Source organism: Apodemus sylvaticus, chromosome 23, assembly GCF_947179515.1.
Source record: "Apodemus sylvaticus chromosome 23, mApoSyl1.1, whole genome shotgun sequence".
Lineage (NCBI taxonomy): Eukaryota > Metazoa > Chordata > Mammalia > Rodentia > Muridae > Apodemus > Apodemus sylvaticus.
Window position 1 is genome coordinate 14,760,350 of NC_067494.1, and position 16,700 is coordinate 14,777,049.

The window sequence follows — 16,700 nt, forward strand, 5'->3', positions numbered from 1 at the left end:
AGGGTCAGTGAGACTCAAGTCAGTAAATGTTATGTACCACATGGATAGCATGAAGGATAAAGTTTCATGATCCCATCAACAAATGCTGAAACCGAAATGTGTCAAAACTCCACATACTCTCTGATGAAATCTGTCAGTAAAAAAGTTTTTGATTGCAGAACTTTCTAGAAGGTCTTAGATTCTAGTGTCACAGAGTTAAGGGGAAAAACTCAACCTTCCTTAAAAAAATTGATCATGAGGACACAGCTATACTACTCCTAAGCATATACTCAGAAGATTCTCCAACATGTAATAAAGGCACATGCTCCACTGTGTTCATAGCAGCCCTATTTATAATAGCCAGAAGCTGGAAAGAACCCAGATGTCCCTCAACAGAGGAATGGATACAGAAAACGTGGTCTATTTACACAATGGAATGCTACTCAGCTATTAAAACAATGAATTCATGAAATTCTTAGGCAAATGGGTGAAAATAGAAAATTTCAACCTGAGTGAGGTAACCCAGTCACAAAAGAACACACATGGTATGCACTCACTGATAAGTGGATATTAGCCCAGAAGCTTGGAATACCCAAGATACAACTCACAGACTAAAAGAAGCTCAAGCAGAGGATGGCCTTGTTAGTCATCAAAGAGAGGAGAGGCCCTTGGTCCTAAGATGGCTGATGCTGCAGTGTAGGAGAATGCCAGGACAGGGAAGAGGACATGGGTGACTTGGTGAGTAGGGGGAGGGGGAATGGCATAGGGTGTTCTTGGAGGGGAAACCAGGAAAGTGGATAACATTTGAAATGTAAATTAAGAAAATATCTAATAAACAAAGTAATTGTCTTCAGTAGACAGACTAGAAAGAAGGCAATGGGGCTGCGCAGGGGCGGTGACTATGAAGAAGGGGGGAGGGGCGACAGTGGCAAGAAGGGGGACAGGAAAGAGTGTAAACATGTGCCAGGGGACGATGACCAAGGGACCTGGAGGGGCAAAGAAGGAGTCAGAGATGAGAAGAAAGAGGAAGTGAGGGAGAGGAGTCTGGAGGCCTGAGGGACACTGGGGGCCTTCTCAAGGTAGAGGAGAGGCACAGGAAATGACTACAGCCAGTATTCAGGGCCACCTACTTTGGTGAGCTCATGTTTAGTGAGGACCACTCAGAAGTGACTCTGGGCGGAGCACTCGGTGTGGACTGGCCTAGTATAAATTTCTCTCACTCTGGTTGCAGGCCTCAGTAGCTCAAGGTGAAGGCACCAACCTCATTCTCTTTCTTTTCTCTGTTCTCAAGGGAATCTGAAGGTCCAGTTGGTGGTAAGTGAGATGAAGGGATTTCAGGATGTGGTTGCCCCCTGAAAAGTGTCCTCAGCATTCAGTTCCTTGTTTGTGACTCCAGGTGCCCTGGGGTGTCATGGACTGCCATGGTCCCTGGGAGGGAGGATCAGAGCATCAGGGCCCTGGAGGGATTCCCTGAGACCAGTAGGAAGAGGTGGACTTGGACTCGGAGCCAAGGCTGGAGTAGGGAAAGGCCTGAATTCACAGCCTGGATTTTCCTCAGGGGTTCTCTGAGCTGTGTCCTCTGCCTGCTGGGGGTGGGGGTGGGGTGGTACTGTGGAGTTTCCCACTCTCTCTGCAGCTCCAGTCATCAGCTCCAGTGGCATCAGAGTCTCGGGAAGGACCATGGCAAAGGAAGCAACCAGCAAGAGCAATCTCTCTCTGAGCCTGAGCTTTGTAATTCTGCTGAGCCATCTGGGGGCCACACTGGCAGATGGTGAGTTCTCAGGGGCTGCGTGGAGGGGCTGGGTGACAGAACATGGACATGGTTTAAGTCTGGAAGCTCACACCTGGGCTAGTGGTTTGCCGTTGTGTCTCTTTTTCTTTCCTTCAAGGACTAGGCGCCTTGGTTCTCTGATTTCACATCACCCAGCCATCAGTGGTTTGAGGAAGGAAGTTATGAAACAGTTATGGCAGAGAAGGCACGGGAGGAACTACATGGATGAATTGCCCAGGGGACAGAAGGGAGCATCTGGTGATGTCCTCAGAACCACTGGGGTCTGCAGGGAGCCTAAAACCAGACTGAACATGCTGGGTACCAGGCCAGACTCCACCAGGAGTCCTTCTCTCAGAGCTTCCCAGTAGCTAAGGCAGGCTATGTTCTCAAGACTGCCTTTTTCTCAGATTCCTCCCAAGCCCCATGCAGGGTCCTCTTTGTCCTTGAACTCCTTTTTCCTACTTCCTGTGGTAATTCTCCAGCAGATCATAACAAATACTTCTAGAGACAAGGTAGCCACATCACCCACTTTCTCACTTTTAGTCCCTACCATTTCCTTCTTGCATTTCCTTCTTTCCTTTCCATGTTTTGTTTTAAGGCAAGGCGTCACACTACCACTCACCTCGCTGTAGATTCAGGACCAATCCCTTGTCTCGCTTGGTCTACCAAATGCTGGGATTACAGGTGTGTGCCCAGGCTCAGCTTTAATACCCATGTGACTCTGCAGCCCTCAGCCTGCTTTGCTCCCTTCCCTACCCATCTAGACTTCCCCTCTTTTCCATCCACTGAATGTCTTTTAGACCCTCACCCAAGAGATAGCAGTCTGTTCCTGCCTGAAGACACCTCACTTAGGGCCTGAAACACCTTGTCCACTGGAGGACCCTGGCAATGGTCCTGGTTGGGGGCCTATGGAAGCTTCTGTCCTTGATCCCAGGTCCATGAAGTCTACCTCCTGGCTAGATAGCATCAGAAAGTGATGTTTATTAGGCAGGAGTGGCTTCTTTTGTTCTTTAAATGTCAGTCACTATTTTTTTATTCAATCTGGTGGGCGTCTCTGGATCTCTAGTTCTGCATCAACTACTCAATTCTGTTTAGTGTGACAGCAGCAGAGGGCAACAAGCAGATGACCAAGCAGCAGATGTGTCCTTTAACCCTGATCAGGGTGTTTCCCATGGAATAGTATTGGTGCCCATCCCCCCAGAGTGTCTTCAAGAGTACTGTGAGAGCTGCATATCCCCAGGCAGCAGTGTGTTCTGTGCTGCCTGTGGTTCTGGGTCAGCTAGAAATGACAGGAGGAGGTCCTGGGTTTAAGCCCTCTTATCTTTCGCTTTCTGTCCGATGGATTCCTTGGATCATATGGGACATAGAGGATTGTTCTTAAAGCCTGGGCTGCTTTCCAAGAGAGAGGTGGCAATTGCTTGAGAATTGACCTCGGTCATTTTCTCTAGATGAGATAAGATGTACAACCAAATGTAGAACACCACATCCTCTGTCCATCAAGAGTCCTTGTCCTTCTCTCCTAGGAAGTCAATCTGGGTCTTTGAAGTGGTTCACTTTTAAATGGTTTGGGATATATTTTTATTTTATGTGCATAATATCTTAACTTCATTATGCATGTGTACCATGTGTGTGCTTGGTGCCCTTGGACACCAGAACAGGGCATAGCATCCCCATTAAAACAGAGGGCAGTATAGGCAGTTGTGAACTACCATGTGGTGCTGGGAATGAAGCTAGATCTTGTGCAACAGCAACAAGTACTCTTAAGCTCTGTGGCATCTCTCTAGCCTCGGTTTTACACGTTGCCATGGGAGCCTTGGCAAGGCAGCTTTCAGACTCCTGTTCATCTGGAATGAACGTCCTCCATGACCCTTCCTGGTGCTCCTTTTCTCCTCTAACTCTACCTTTTGTATTTTTCCTTTCTCAGCTGGCTACTCTTCATTATAGAGCTACTCTTCATTATAGAGCTATTTGCTACTTTTCATTATAGATCACTAACACCCATAGGACATAGTCAGTACCAAGATGTCTTGAAATATCTTCTGCCAAATCCATTAATTCTAAACTCTTCAATTTAGCCTTAGGCAGTATTTTTCAGGGGAGGGGAGGGCAGAGCCCAAAAGCAAAGACATTCTTCAAAAAAATATCTCAAAGATATCTTCCAGGACACTTCTCCTCTGAAATCAATTACACTAGGCTGTTCCAATCCATATTTCTCTAGGCACCACTGCCTTCCATGGTCTTACTACTATAGCTTGTTACACTCTGCAAAAAATGCTCAACTTCTTTGTTAATTCAACGTTCAGAAGTCCACATTCACATTCTGCCCACAGGCAGCTTGGTCACACTTGTCACAGCCATACCCCACTCCCAGGTACCAACTTTTATCTTGGTGCATGCTGTGGTTTGAATCTGCTTGGCCTAGGGAGCGGCACTGTTAGGAGGTTTGGCCAACCAGGTGTGTCACTATGGAGGTGAGCTTTGAGATCCTTCTCCTAGCTGCCTTAGGACAGTCTGCACCTGGCATCCTTTGGATAAAGATGTAGAGCTGTCAGCAACTCCTGCACCATGTCTGCCTGGACACTCCCATGCTTTCACCTTGATGGCAATGGACTGAACCTCTGAACCTGTAAGCCAGCCCCAATTAAATGCTGTCCTTCACAGAGTTGCCTTGGTCATGGTGTCTATAGACAAAAGCAAAACCCTAAGACAGTCAGTGTCCTCAGGAAGACCCAGTAATAATTTAATTGGGGCTTGCTTACCATTTTAGAGGTTTAGCCTCCCCCCCTCAGGCTGGGGAGCATGGCAGCACACAGGCAGATATGTAGCTGAGAGTTCTACATTCCTACATAAAGACCACGAGAAGATAGAAACTCTGGGTTTCAAAGTGTTTTTTTCAAACTTCAGGCTAGCTCCAGTGACCCACTCCCTCTGATTTGGCTACAATTACTCCAACAAAGCCACACTCCTAATTTCATTATACATCTCTGTTGACATGTATACTTCTTTGAGTCTTTTTACACACACCCCTCACTATGAGTTTTAGAGGTTCTAGGTTCTGTATTTCATGTAGTATGGACTAATCTCTGACCAGATTCCTGCCAGCCATTCCTATAACATATGGGCATTAGCTTGAGAGTATTCTGGCACTTTGCTGATGACTAAAAGACCTGTGTCTAAAGCCTGAGGAGAATGCTGAGTTTACACTGCCTGCTTCACAACTGTGAGACCCTGAGCTAATCCTTGGACCTCCTGTAAATGGTAGGGAATGGTGCTGGGTGCTTTCTTGTCAGCACTAGCAAGGCAGAGGCAACTGGGTACAACTTCATTTCCAGGGATCTTTTGCCCCCTACAGGCCACAACAGGCACTGCATGCACATGGTACACAGATGCCCAGGCAAATACTGATACACAGAAAATAAGAATAAATAAGGTCTGAGTCACTGGTAAGCCTGTCGAGTCTACTTGTCGAGTCCCAAGCATCTTAGAGACCTTGTCTAATCAGCATCACTGGGGCAGTTTTGTAACACATTATAAAAATGTTTTCCTTACTAAACTCTGGAGGTTGTGTTTAATACTTCCTTCTTAGACATTTGCCATCCTCCTCCTCTTCCTCCTCCTCCACCACCACCTCCTCCTCCTCCTCCTCCTCCTCCTCATTTTTATTGGTGCAAATGTTTGAAGTCCAGAATACTTTCTTCAAGTCACCTTCGTTACTCGATGTTCCGCATCAGTTTTCTTTACTTAAACTTCTAAGTGGCTTTTCTTACAGAACATTAGTGCATATTTCATCCTGATCCACTTACCTGACAAATTTGTGACTTTAGTTCACAGCCACAAAGTTAGTCTTGGGTTTCAGAGGGCTCTTGGTCTTCCCCACCAAATCTGCTGGTGGGGCCTACTCAGTGAGAAGGAACCCCAGCCACTCATGGAGAAACTCAAGCCTTGGAGTGTTAGCATAAGGAAAGTAGGGTAGGGGTGAGGTAGGGAGAAAACATGTGGCAGAGGCAGAGAAGGGAAGGAAGAGGAAGCTGGTTGAAGGGAACAGGAATGGGGTCCCAAATCTGCGTCACTGTACTTCACAGCTGAGGTTCTGGGGAGGGCGAGAGGAAAGAGATTTCTTCTTTTAAACATTTCTTTTGCATTGTAAGTTTAATTATATGTGTACTTCTAATGGTTTTCTTTAATAAATTATTATTTACTTTTAGATTGCAGTGCTCACACAAACACAGGACACTAAATGTGCATATTCCTCATCAGGTCTTGTCTGCTTCCTTGTGCATTCTGTATAATAGGATAGCTCTAGAGTCCTGTGTCCTCTTTAGCTGTTAGTGAAAATCTGGGAAACCAGGGACTATGCATGTGCTAGGTAAAAGAACCTAAAGAAGGGGAGAGAGACTGGGACTTTCAAGCAGAGCACAGACAGGCAGAGGTCTCTCCTTGAGATCTCTGGATTAGTTGTGTGGTTTAATGTGGGAGAACCTGAGATCTGATGCCAACAGTGTGGTGTGAAGGGGCCCAGTGGGAACAGGGATGAGCACCGAGCTCACAGCTGGCAGCTCCCTTTCTGTGCCAGGCTGCAGCATTACTCCAGGGTCTTTCCTGAACACCAGGTCCATATTGAATGCTCCATGTGTCCTATGGTGCCTTCCTTTCTCCTGTGTGTTCAGCTATATTTTCATCCCTAGGAACATGGATGCTGTCTGACATATTTTGTACTACAGTACTTGATAGTATTCACCAAAAGTACTTGTAAGATAAATCTCCCTGGTGACATCCAAGGAGTCCTACCAACCTAAGACAGTTACAGATGGCACAGAACTAAGGATCCAGAAGCTTCTGGACCTCTTGTTTAGAAGCTTCTCTTCCTAACCCTTTTCCTGTCAGAGGGATTCTGAGAGCTAGAAACCCGTGACTCCTCTGGACCCCTGCTCCCACTGGACCTCACCTGCATGCTTCTCTCACAGGTACAGATTCTCTAAGTTGCAACTTCATTGTCAAGTATCGAAGCTCACCTGGACAGTGCTCAGTGAACGGAAATCCTCTCCTTCATCTTGGTGATGGAAAACAGGAGGGAAATGCCACTGATCTGTGTCCTCCTTTGTCCAAAAGCCTGGAAGAGACTTTCGAAGGGCTGTGGAAACTGCAGTCAGGTAAATATGAGACAGAATGCAAAGGTAGACATGATAAATGAGAAAGAGGAAGAGCAGAGCACATGACAGAAGGGGGCTACTGAATTATCTGCATAGAAGAGCTGAACATTTTCCCCTACCTGGAACTACATGGTCTGTGTTGTGTAAGCAATGGCAAGCCAGGGAGGAAAGATTACAGGTCCTAAGTGTGCAGAGAAAGACTGGACCATTGGGAGGTGATGGTTCTATAAACGGCAGATGATGATGTGTTTGATATGCAGGTGATTACGCCTTGAACGTCACCATACAATCTCAATATAAACAAGGAAATTTCACTGATGGACACTGGGCCATCAACATTGATGAGAAGTATAGCATCTACTTTTATCCATCTAATAAGACCTGGAGAGAGAGTCATTCTGATGCCAGCAGTGTCACGGAGCTGTGGAAGAACAAGAAGGAAGTAGAACAAGGTCTCAGTAACGTTCTCATGGGACATTTCAGTGACTGCCTCAAGAAATGGTTGCCACACCACAGAGAAATGCCAAGTAAGTAGTTCGGTAGATTAGCACAAGGAAACATCCACAGGTTGGGAACAGCATGGCAGTTCACTTGAAAAGTCTGTGGACTTCCCTGTGTGGATGGGAGCCATGGTGCATAATGAAAGTCTGGTAGACTGGGTGAGTGATGCATCGGTGGTCTTCCTGTCTGCAGAGCCAGTGATGACGACAAGGATTTCTCTTTCCCATATCATCACCCAGTGTTTCTCATTCCCTATTAACCAGTGGTACAGGCTCTATCCGGCCTGCTAATGAGCCCCAAGTCTGTGTGCATCACTGTACACTTCCAGCCTTTTCTTCTCACTTATAGCTGCCCTCCCCCCAACTCTAACATCACGATTGACGGCTTCATTATCTTTCTCTGGCACAATTAAACACCACCAATGATTCCAACTTTCATACAGTTCTAGTCACAGAAAAACTTGAAAATTTTTTATAGTTCAGTAGACATGTCCTTTCTTTGGAATAAAATAACCTCTGTAAGGACATCTTACATACACATTCTATTCATCTTTCTATCCAGGGTCTGGGAAAAGTTATCCACATGAGTTCCTTGGACTTCCCAGAGAGAAAGAGTTGATGATGGAGGTATGTTGCTTTTTTTCAGCCGTATCCATATTATTTTCTGGTTTTCTTTTTAAGGATCAACAATGAAGGCGCTGGATACCACCCAGCCTACATATGCTCCTCAGATTCATCCTACAGCTAACATTACCCAGCATACATCTGGTATCCACAATGAACCTACACTGAATATCACCCAAAATAATTCTTCCACCCAGAGTCTGAGTATCACCTGGACAATAATTCTAGGTATAGGAGGAGTTATCCTAATCATCATCATCATTTTCTCATTTTCTTGGTATATGATGAAGAAAAAAAAAGGTAAGGAACAGACTGCTCTCACTCTATTTCTGGGTCATGTTAGTTGGATAAGGATGTAGGAGATGGGACGTCTCCACGCCTGTCCATCACAGTGGCTATATGTCCACTGAAATGATACCCTTCTTAGTATTGAGTCCCCACTCTACAGTAATGGTGGGGGTTACTATTGTTGAGCACAGGAGGCAGGCAGAGCCTGAACAGCTCTGTAGTCAGAGGAAGGATGGAACAGGAAAGTCCTCATGCAAGGACAGAGAATCCAAGGTCCAAAGATCCAAAAATTATCCAAGAAATACTGAAAGGAGCTGCTGCTTACTCACACCCAACAAAACCTCCCCCAGGCTGTGATTAAAGTTGGTTTGCCTTTTGAATGGCATGATCCAGTGTAAAACTTCTCACATCTAGAGCCAAGTCTGTACATTAGTAGCTACTGGCTTGGGACAGCCCTTAGGACAAAATGACCAGAACGAGAAGACTATGTAAGGAGTTGTCACCGAGGGACAGTCCAGTAATCCCAGCACTCAGGAGGCTGATGCAAAAGGACCACCAAGATCCAGGTCAGCCTGGGCAGCATAGTCACATGTTGTCAAAAGAATAAGGAAAACAACAAAACCCATTCATTTAGCCTGTTTACTTTACGTAGCCACAACTCAGTGCGTGTGCAACTGTAACTCCAATGTCTCTGTCCTCTGCACTTGAAGTCATCTGTGTCTATACAGGTAAAGTGAGCCGTGAACACACCACTGACATCGTTAGCTTTTGTCATATACTGTCTAGAGTCAAAATACAGTCTTGTGATGAAAATTGCCAATGTATTAATTATTTAATAGGTTATAAAATTTTTCCTTATAAGCATAGGTTGGTAAATTTAATATCAGGTGACATATCAGATATTTAAGGCAATATAATTATTTTTGAATAAAATGTTGCATAAAAATTTTTAACTCTAACAATATATTTGGTCAGACCTACAATTCTCATTTGTGGAAAGGTGAGACAGGAGGATTGCTACAAGAGTTCAAGCATGTAATGGATTATATACTAAGCTAAAGACCAGTTTGGGGGACAAAGTGAAGATTTTTCTACAAGGAAAAAAGTTGTGAAAGTAAAAAGACCAGCAAAGACAGAAACACGACTATATTTTACTAGCCTTTCATATTTGCTGATTTTTCAAGTTTCCTGTTTTTTATTTTTTAATCACAATTTTTGCTTTGGTACAATTACACCCTTAGAAACATCTCAACTATTGTCATACCAGAGCTTAGAGTGGCAGAAAGATCTAGAAGGAAAAATGAAAGAGAAAAGGACTGGGCAGCTGAGGTCCATGGTCTGTGATGTGGGGGAGTGTCAGAGAAAGGAAGTAGAGCAGGATGCTGCATGGATGCCCAGGAGCACACTGTGATTCACACTGCATTTGTTATAGGTGCTCCCTGCTGCTCCTCTTCCTCTGCAGACCTCATCGCCAGCTATAATTGGGTGACTCTTCAACATAATCCTGTGGTGTCTCCAGCAAAGGAAACGCATTTCTGATGACATCTCAGAAATCTGTGCAGTTGAGTTCCGACCAGACTGGTGGGAACCCATGAGGCTGGTGCCTCTCAAAGCCTCATGCACCAGGGCTTCAGAGTGCACCAGGCTGTTGCTTTAGGGACTTCCTCTTGCTCTCTGTTTCTCTACTCTCTCACTCTTACATGATCAAACTAGGCACAACTCTAAATTACTGCTCACTGTACACAACAAGGGCTTGCCCTGGGTGACTGTGTTTTACAAGCAGCAGTTGGCTCCCTTCTGAGTGCAATGCTGATGCTGGGTGACATGACACCTCACTTTCCACACAGACACAAGTCAGCCCAGCACCATCCATGATGGAAAGGCTAACAATTACTTTAATCCCCAAAGTAAAAATCTGTCACCTCTACACGTATCAAAACCATATCAGAAACCAGGTCTGAGGGTCTAGCATACCCTCACCTGGACCTCTGAAGAGGCCACCTAACACTGCAAGGTCAATGGCTCCCATAAACTTGCCCCCTGGATGTCCTGCCTGCAAACAGAAGATTCCTGACCATCTTAAGGCTTCAGCTCCATCCACACTGCTAATGCCTCCTGCTTGAATCACTGGCTGACAGTTCATCTGCTGCTCCATGCTAATGTGGGTCTGCATCTCCCCTGCTGGATCCTGGGGTCCTGCACCTCTCCTCTGCAGTTCACTCAGTCCTGAGGCCTGGTGCAGCCCTGCAGCCCTGCAGCTCTCCACTGCCTTCCTTAGCAGCTCTCTAACCACCTGCATGGAGCCTGTCTGTGGGACTAGGATCCTCTGTCTCCGCCTCCAGTCTGGTCTCCGTGAACTCTAATGGCAACTCATTCACTCTTTAATGCCGTTCTGTGATCTAAGTACATAGGATAACTGTGTGGTGTACAATGCGTGATCTGAGAGTTTGTCTAGAATTTACGACTGGAGTAAAAGGGCAAGGGGCTGGCCAGTTGTCATAGGTACTTAGGATGATATGGCAATTAAAGCCAGTGCATAGGATGGAGATAATAAATTAAGGCACATATATGAGCCCCTGTTTCCCTGGTGTAGCTGACACACTCAAGATTTCACTCACAATATTATAAAACTGTCTAGTGAGTAAAGTGTCCATTGGCAAAGAAAGAAGAAATACACAATGGTTGTAAACAAAAGAAATGTTGGAAGAAATTCATCATCCCTTCCAAACCCTGGTGAACAGAGACTGAGCTTGCTCTGCTGGCCCAGAGCCTGTCTCACAGCACCGTGTAATCTCACTGTTCAGGGTGAGATCTGAACGGTGTGTTAGGAACAGAGGAGCGTTCCATTCATCCTCTGAGGAGCATGGTTAGCAAAAATAAATAAGAAAGCAGAAAGAGAAGTGAGCAGATCTCAGATCACACATCTATGAATATTAATGTATACAACAGAAACATCGAATATATACTGTCCGTATTAATGTATAAAACGGGAATATCCGATATATGCTGTCCGTAAGAAAACTAAGAAAAAACGTTAATGTCTGTAAGGAAAATGAATAACAGACTAAGGGAAAGCTAAACCCACAGTTATAATATTGTGAGTGAGGGTGCTCCCTCTAGGGACACACAAGACCCCAGAGCCTGCGTATGAACACGTGACAGTAACAGTCCTAGACTAGTCAGCACTGCCATGCCAGGAACTACCAGGGGGCAGGGTATAGGCATAGAAATGTTACATTCAGCAACTGAAAATTATATATGCGTTTTAGAAGAACAAGGGACAAAGAGACAACTTGGTCATATAGTGCTTGTCCCTTACAAGCATGAAGACCTGAGTTCCCTCTTCAGAACCCATGCACAGTGTGGTAGCACTTGATTGTCATCCCAGTGCAGGAGACAGAGAGAGAGAGAGAGAGAGAGAGAGAGAGAGAGAGAGAGAGAGAGAGAGAGAGAGAAGAGCATCTCTCGGGTTCCTTCATCCATCAGAGGAGTTGAATTGGTGAGTTCCAGTACAGACTGTCTCAAAACACAGTGTGCATGGATGGCATCCTGAGGAGTGACATCCAAAGGTAATGTGTAGTCTCCATACATCTGAGTGTATTAACAAGCATGCACACATGTGTATATACATATACGAAAAAGATAACCTTTGTGGACCCAAACTTAGCTAGTGACTTCTCCAGAGGTAATGTTCCTGAGAGGGAATGGGTGTTTTTCATACTAGTTATGCGATATTACTTGGCCTTGACTTCTGGGCCATTTTATGTTCGTATTTTAATAGATAAGAGGAAAACAGCTCACATCTTCCTAGTTAATAGCTTTCATAGAACTATTGTTCAACTACTGTCCTTTGGTTCCAGGGTTGGGTAGGATTGTGAGTTATCATGAGGAACTGAATGGCACTCCAAGCAGAAGATTCTGGTTGTTAAAAGAGAATGTTTTGATTTTATTGTGAAGGGAGGGACTCCTTGAGTCTGTAATGCTGCCCTGACAGATGGTCAGATCATGTCGTGGATAAATGATGCAGATGCTTTCCTCTTGGGAGGGCTCTGTTGCTGAGAATGAATATTGAGAGCCCTGTGTGGGGATGCTGAGCTCTCATAGGGTCATAAGACCCTAACATTTAAGGAGAGATTGGACTACAGTTTTGAGAGGCAAGGGTGGTTGTTGCATGAGGTTGGAGGTCAGACTTTGACATAACTCAGAGGCCAAGTGTTCCTCAGTGCTGACAAATAGGTGTAGGTGTAGATGGTAGTGATAGAAAGTTCTGCTACAATGCTATCTCCATCGTAGTGCCTTCTTATCTAAAGGATATAAATCATACTGAAAGATTAAGTGAGACCAGCCAAAGACACCGCAGAATTAAAACAAGGAGTATGTGGTGATCAGCAAAAAGAATTGTAACTCACAGTGATTAAAGGGGAGAACATCCTTTGGAGGTTTCAGGACAGGCAGGAGGTATGATATTAGTGACTGAGGAGGAGAAGAAACCCCAGAAATGTATAAGTAAGGGATTTATAGCATGACATAAGAACCTCAGATTAAATCCTGTTGTAATTTAGTTTTCTTGTTTTCCTGGAAAGTATAAAACCCTGACCACAGCAAACCTCCCATGTTTTGTGTTTTACAAGTGGGTTTAGATGCACAACGTTATCAAGTCTTACATTATCATTGGTTATGTGCCTGTTGATGCCCAGCTTCAATAGCCTGGTGACTTTGTTCATGTAATACTGATATTTCCTTTGTTCTTCAAAATTTCAATGTGTTAGATTTGCTTGCATCCCATGAATTAAAAGAAATTTGAACTATGTTTGCCTATTGTCTTGCGTCCTTATCTGCCAATTTTGATTAAACACCTTGTGGGGAGAGACATTATCATGTACACATTCCCACAGAGCCTGTATCTGAAGGTGGAAAATAGATATGTCACATCATATACTCAGGGTACAGCTGTGCCAAGACACAGACCAATGCTCATACACATACATACATACATACATACATACATACACACATACATACATACATACTTACATACACAGTCGCAAACACAGCCCCTCCACACGCATGAGCGCATGCACACACACACACACACCCATACACACACACACACACACACAAACATTGCATATATGAATAGGAGTTCACCTTGACCTTCAAAAGTTAGTTGTTACGTAGATCCTCAAAGATGTGAGATGGTGGAATGCCATAGGTCCCAAGATTTGTTGTCTTGGGCCTTCTTTAGCCTGCTTAGGGCCCAGTTTTTGCCTTCCTTCTTAAGTGACCTAACATTCTTGTGGCTAATAGATATATATCCTTAGAATTTATAAACAGACCTTCAAGATTTCCCCAACCCAGTACATTTGAGGCCCACAGTTGGCATTTCCCAGCCTTGTTATAATCCATCTGCCTGAGGCACCCACTTTTGTACTTCAGAGAGAATTGATTCATGACTTCCTTGTGTCTTTCTATAAAATGTTCATAAAATTGCCGCCAGGTAAAAGTGAGGGAAACCTAAATCTGTGGTCACCCTTACTGGCTGGCCATGGTCTTTCAAGTTTGTCTCCAGAAAAATTATCTTTGACCACTTTGAGGGATGTTTTTCCCTTTTTACACATGGAAGCACCTCACTGCACTGTAATAGCAAAGATGAAGTCCATATGCCATGGTTAGCTTTCATCAGAGTTCACCCTGAGTAAGGGCAAGGTAACTGATGGGGCATCAGGCACCGAGCTCACAGAACCTTGAAAGAGGGGACAGTGACGTCAAGGATGAAAGGTTAAGCTTCTTAGGGTGACAGAGTTAAAAGAAGAAAACTTCTGCAGTATCCACAAGAAATGATTTGAGGGAGAGGGGGCAGCTTCTAATTCTTTCCCAAGTTCCTGTACAATGTTCTGCAACAAGGGTGAGGGAAAACCCACACTTAGCCAGGGGTAGGAGTGAGTGAGAGGGCCCTGCAGGCTGAGGGGAGGGAGAAAAAACAAAGGGAGGTCAGAGAGAGGGAGACTGGAAAGAAGTGTCAAGCAGAGGAGGGCTGGTGCAAAGGAGCCAGAGCTTGGGCAGGGCTTAGTGGGAGTATCTGCTGGGGTCACAGGGCAGGTCTCTCACACCTGAGCATACTGTCACAGAGCCTTGAAGGCTTAGCTCTAAGGATCTCAGAATCCCTGCTTGAATAATCACAGAGAGGTGTCACTGAGCAAACAGCTGGTGTGCCACCAACAAGACAGTGCTCTCAGTGTGAGGATGGGTCCAAAAGAAAAATTGTGTTACAAAGGAAATAAGTGTTTTCTGTAGGATATCTTCAACATCATTCTAGCCAGGTTTTGAGACTACATCCTTTGGTGAGGTAGAAGGCACCATGGCCAACAGACAGAGTTGGTCCCAACTAAGATCCAAGGCTGAGCCTGAAAGTGCCCACCCAGGCTCTCCACCGCTGCTCAGAAGCCATGTCTCCTTTCTGGACATCCTAAGAGAAGAACCCTCCTGGACCACTGCACAGAACCTCACCTTAACTGCAGAGACCAACTGAGCAGATGACTGACATCAAACATGTGCTCTGGACACTTGCAACCTGAAACAGACTACAAGTCAGCTCTGAGGGTGTGCGGGTGAGGCTTATGTCCATTGCACACAAGATGGACTTATCAGAGTGGAGGGAGCTTGCAGTGAAAAAATGCTGTTATAATATTGACTTGTAGCCAATACTATTGGGCGTTGCCTAGTTTAATGAGTCATGTGGGAGGACCCAGCATATTGTGTTTCAGGTCCCCAGTGGAATGGTGGTCCTGGGTTCTGTCAGAAAGCAGACTGAGTTAGCAGAGGGGAGCAAGGACATAAGCAATACACACACACAAGCACACACACACACACACACCACACACACACTGTGACATCCCTATAATGAAGTCACTAGAATTTTCATATCTTCCCCACCCTGTGGATGTTTCCTTATGGTAATCTACCTCTGTGAGGTCTCTGGTGAAGGGGAGGCCTCAGGAGTAGTCAAAGCCCAAAGACTGAAGCAACCAAGAAGAGAGGCTGAGGCATCATGAAAGAGCCCAGGTGAGGCTGTAGGTGAGAGTTCAGCCCACTTGCAACAAGAGACACCAGTGTTTTGAAGATGCCAGGACCATGGGGTGACCAGGAGCACTGCCTCTGCAGTGGAGGGGAGCCAGCCGGAGCCTCGAAGACAAGCTGTGTGCTGTGTGGGGCAGAGCTAGAGACTTGGCCATGACATTTGGAGGATCTAGAAGACTGTGAGTGGATGCCAGACACTAAATACTGAGTGTATGTGTGTAGATAGATTTTCCTTTTTTCGTATTGCAATGGTGCTTTGGTTCTTCCCTTGTGAAATAAAATGATTTGAACTTAATTTTGGCAATTAAGTAAGAACACAGTTAGAGGCTTTAATTTTTTTATTTTTTACATGTTTATTAGATATTTTCTTCATTTACATTTCAAATGTTATCCCCTATCCTTGTTTCCCCTCTGAAAACCCCTATCCCATCCCCCCTCCCCCTGCTCACTAACCCTCCCACTCCAGCTGCTCTGACCTGGCATTCACCTACCCTGGGGGCAATGAGCCTTCACATGACCAAGGACCTGTCCTCTCACTGATGACCAACCAGGCTGTTCTCTGCTACCCATGTGGCTGGAGCCATGGGTCCTCCATGTGTACCATGTGTGCCACGGCGACAGGGTTTGAGCAGGATTTAGTGGGAGGATCTTCTGGGGTCACAGGGCAGGTCTCTCACATCTGAGCATCCTGTCACACAGCTATGAAGGCTTAGTTGTCAGGATCACTGAATCCCTGATTGAATCATCCCAGAGACCTAGTTGGTCCCTTCCAAGATGCAATGCTGAGCCTGTAAGTGCCCACCCAGGCTCTCTACCACTGATCACAAACCATGTCTCCATTCTGGGCATCCTAAGAGAAGAACCCTCCTGGACCAATGCACAGCACCTCAGCTTCTCTGCAGAGATGAACTGAGCAGATAGATTGGTATAATGACATCAGACATGTGCTTTGGACACTTGCAACCTGAAATGGACTACAAGTCAGCTCTGAGGGTGTACTGGTGAGTTTTATGTCAATTGCACACAAGATGGACTTGTTAGAGTGGAGGGAACTCCAACCGAGGAAATGCTTTTATAATACTTAGTTGTAGGCAACCCTATAAGGCATCATCTGATTTAATAATTGATGTGGAAGGGCCTAGCACACTGTTGTTCAGGCCCCCCTGGAATGGTCGTCCTGGTTTCTATAAGGAATCAGACTGAGAGAGTAAAGGGGAGCAAGCAGGTAAGCAGCACCCCCTCCTTCCTACCTTGGCCTGTTTCAGTTTCTGCCTGAGATCCTGTTCTGAATTCCTGCAGTGATAGACTATG

The 16,700-nt window shown here is 45.3% G+C and overlaps 1 protein-coding gene and 1 long non-coding RNA gene across 2 annotated transcripts; both read left to right on the forward strand.

Annotated features, from left to right (window-relative positions):
• Positions 1-1,233: 1,233 nt before the first annotated feature.
• On the forward strand, positions 1,234-6,898 carry LOC127673864 (uncharacterized). Its single transcript, XR_007975241.1, has 3 exons — positions 1,234-1,293; positions 1,616-1,750; positions 6,715-6,898. It is a non-coding gene; the product is annotated as an uncharacterized LOC127673864 (long non-coding RNA).
• A 152-nt stretch (positions 6,899-7,050) lies between these two features.
• LOC127673507 (histocompatibility antigen 60b-like) lies at positions 7,051-9,909 on the forward strand. Its single transcript, XM_052169188.1, has 4 exons — positions 7,051-7,078; positions 7,161-7,427; positions 8,082-8,324; positions 9,745-9,909. The coding sequence occupies exons 1-4, from the start codon at positions 7,051-7,053 to the stop codon at positions 9,849-9,851; spliced, it is 645 nt and encodes a 214-aa protein (XP_052025148.1). The 3' UTR covers positions 9,852-9,909.
• Positions 9,910-16,700: the final 6,791 nt, after the last annotated feature.

Coding starts and splice junctions, on each gene's coding strand:
- LOC127673507 (XM_052169188.1), top strand. CDS start 7,051: ATGGCAAGCCAGGGAGGAAAGATTACAG. Junction 7,428..8,081: donor ACACCACAGAGAAATGCCAA/GTAAGTAGTTCG, acceptor TTTCTTTTTAAG/GATCAACAATGAAGGCGCTG. Junction 8,325..9,744: donor TATGATGAAGAAAAAAAAAG/GTAAGGAACAGA, acceptor CATTTGTTATAG/GTGCTCCCTGCTGCTCCTCT.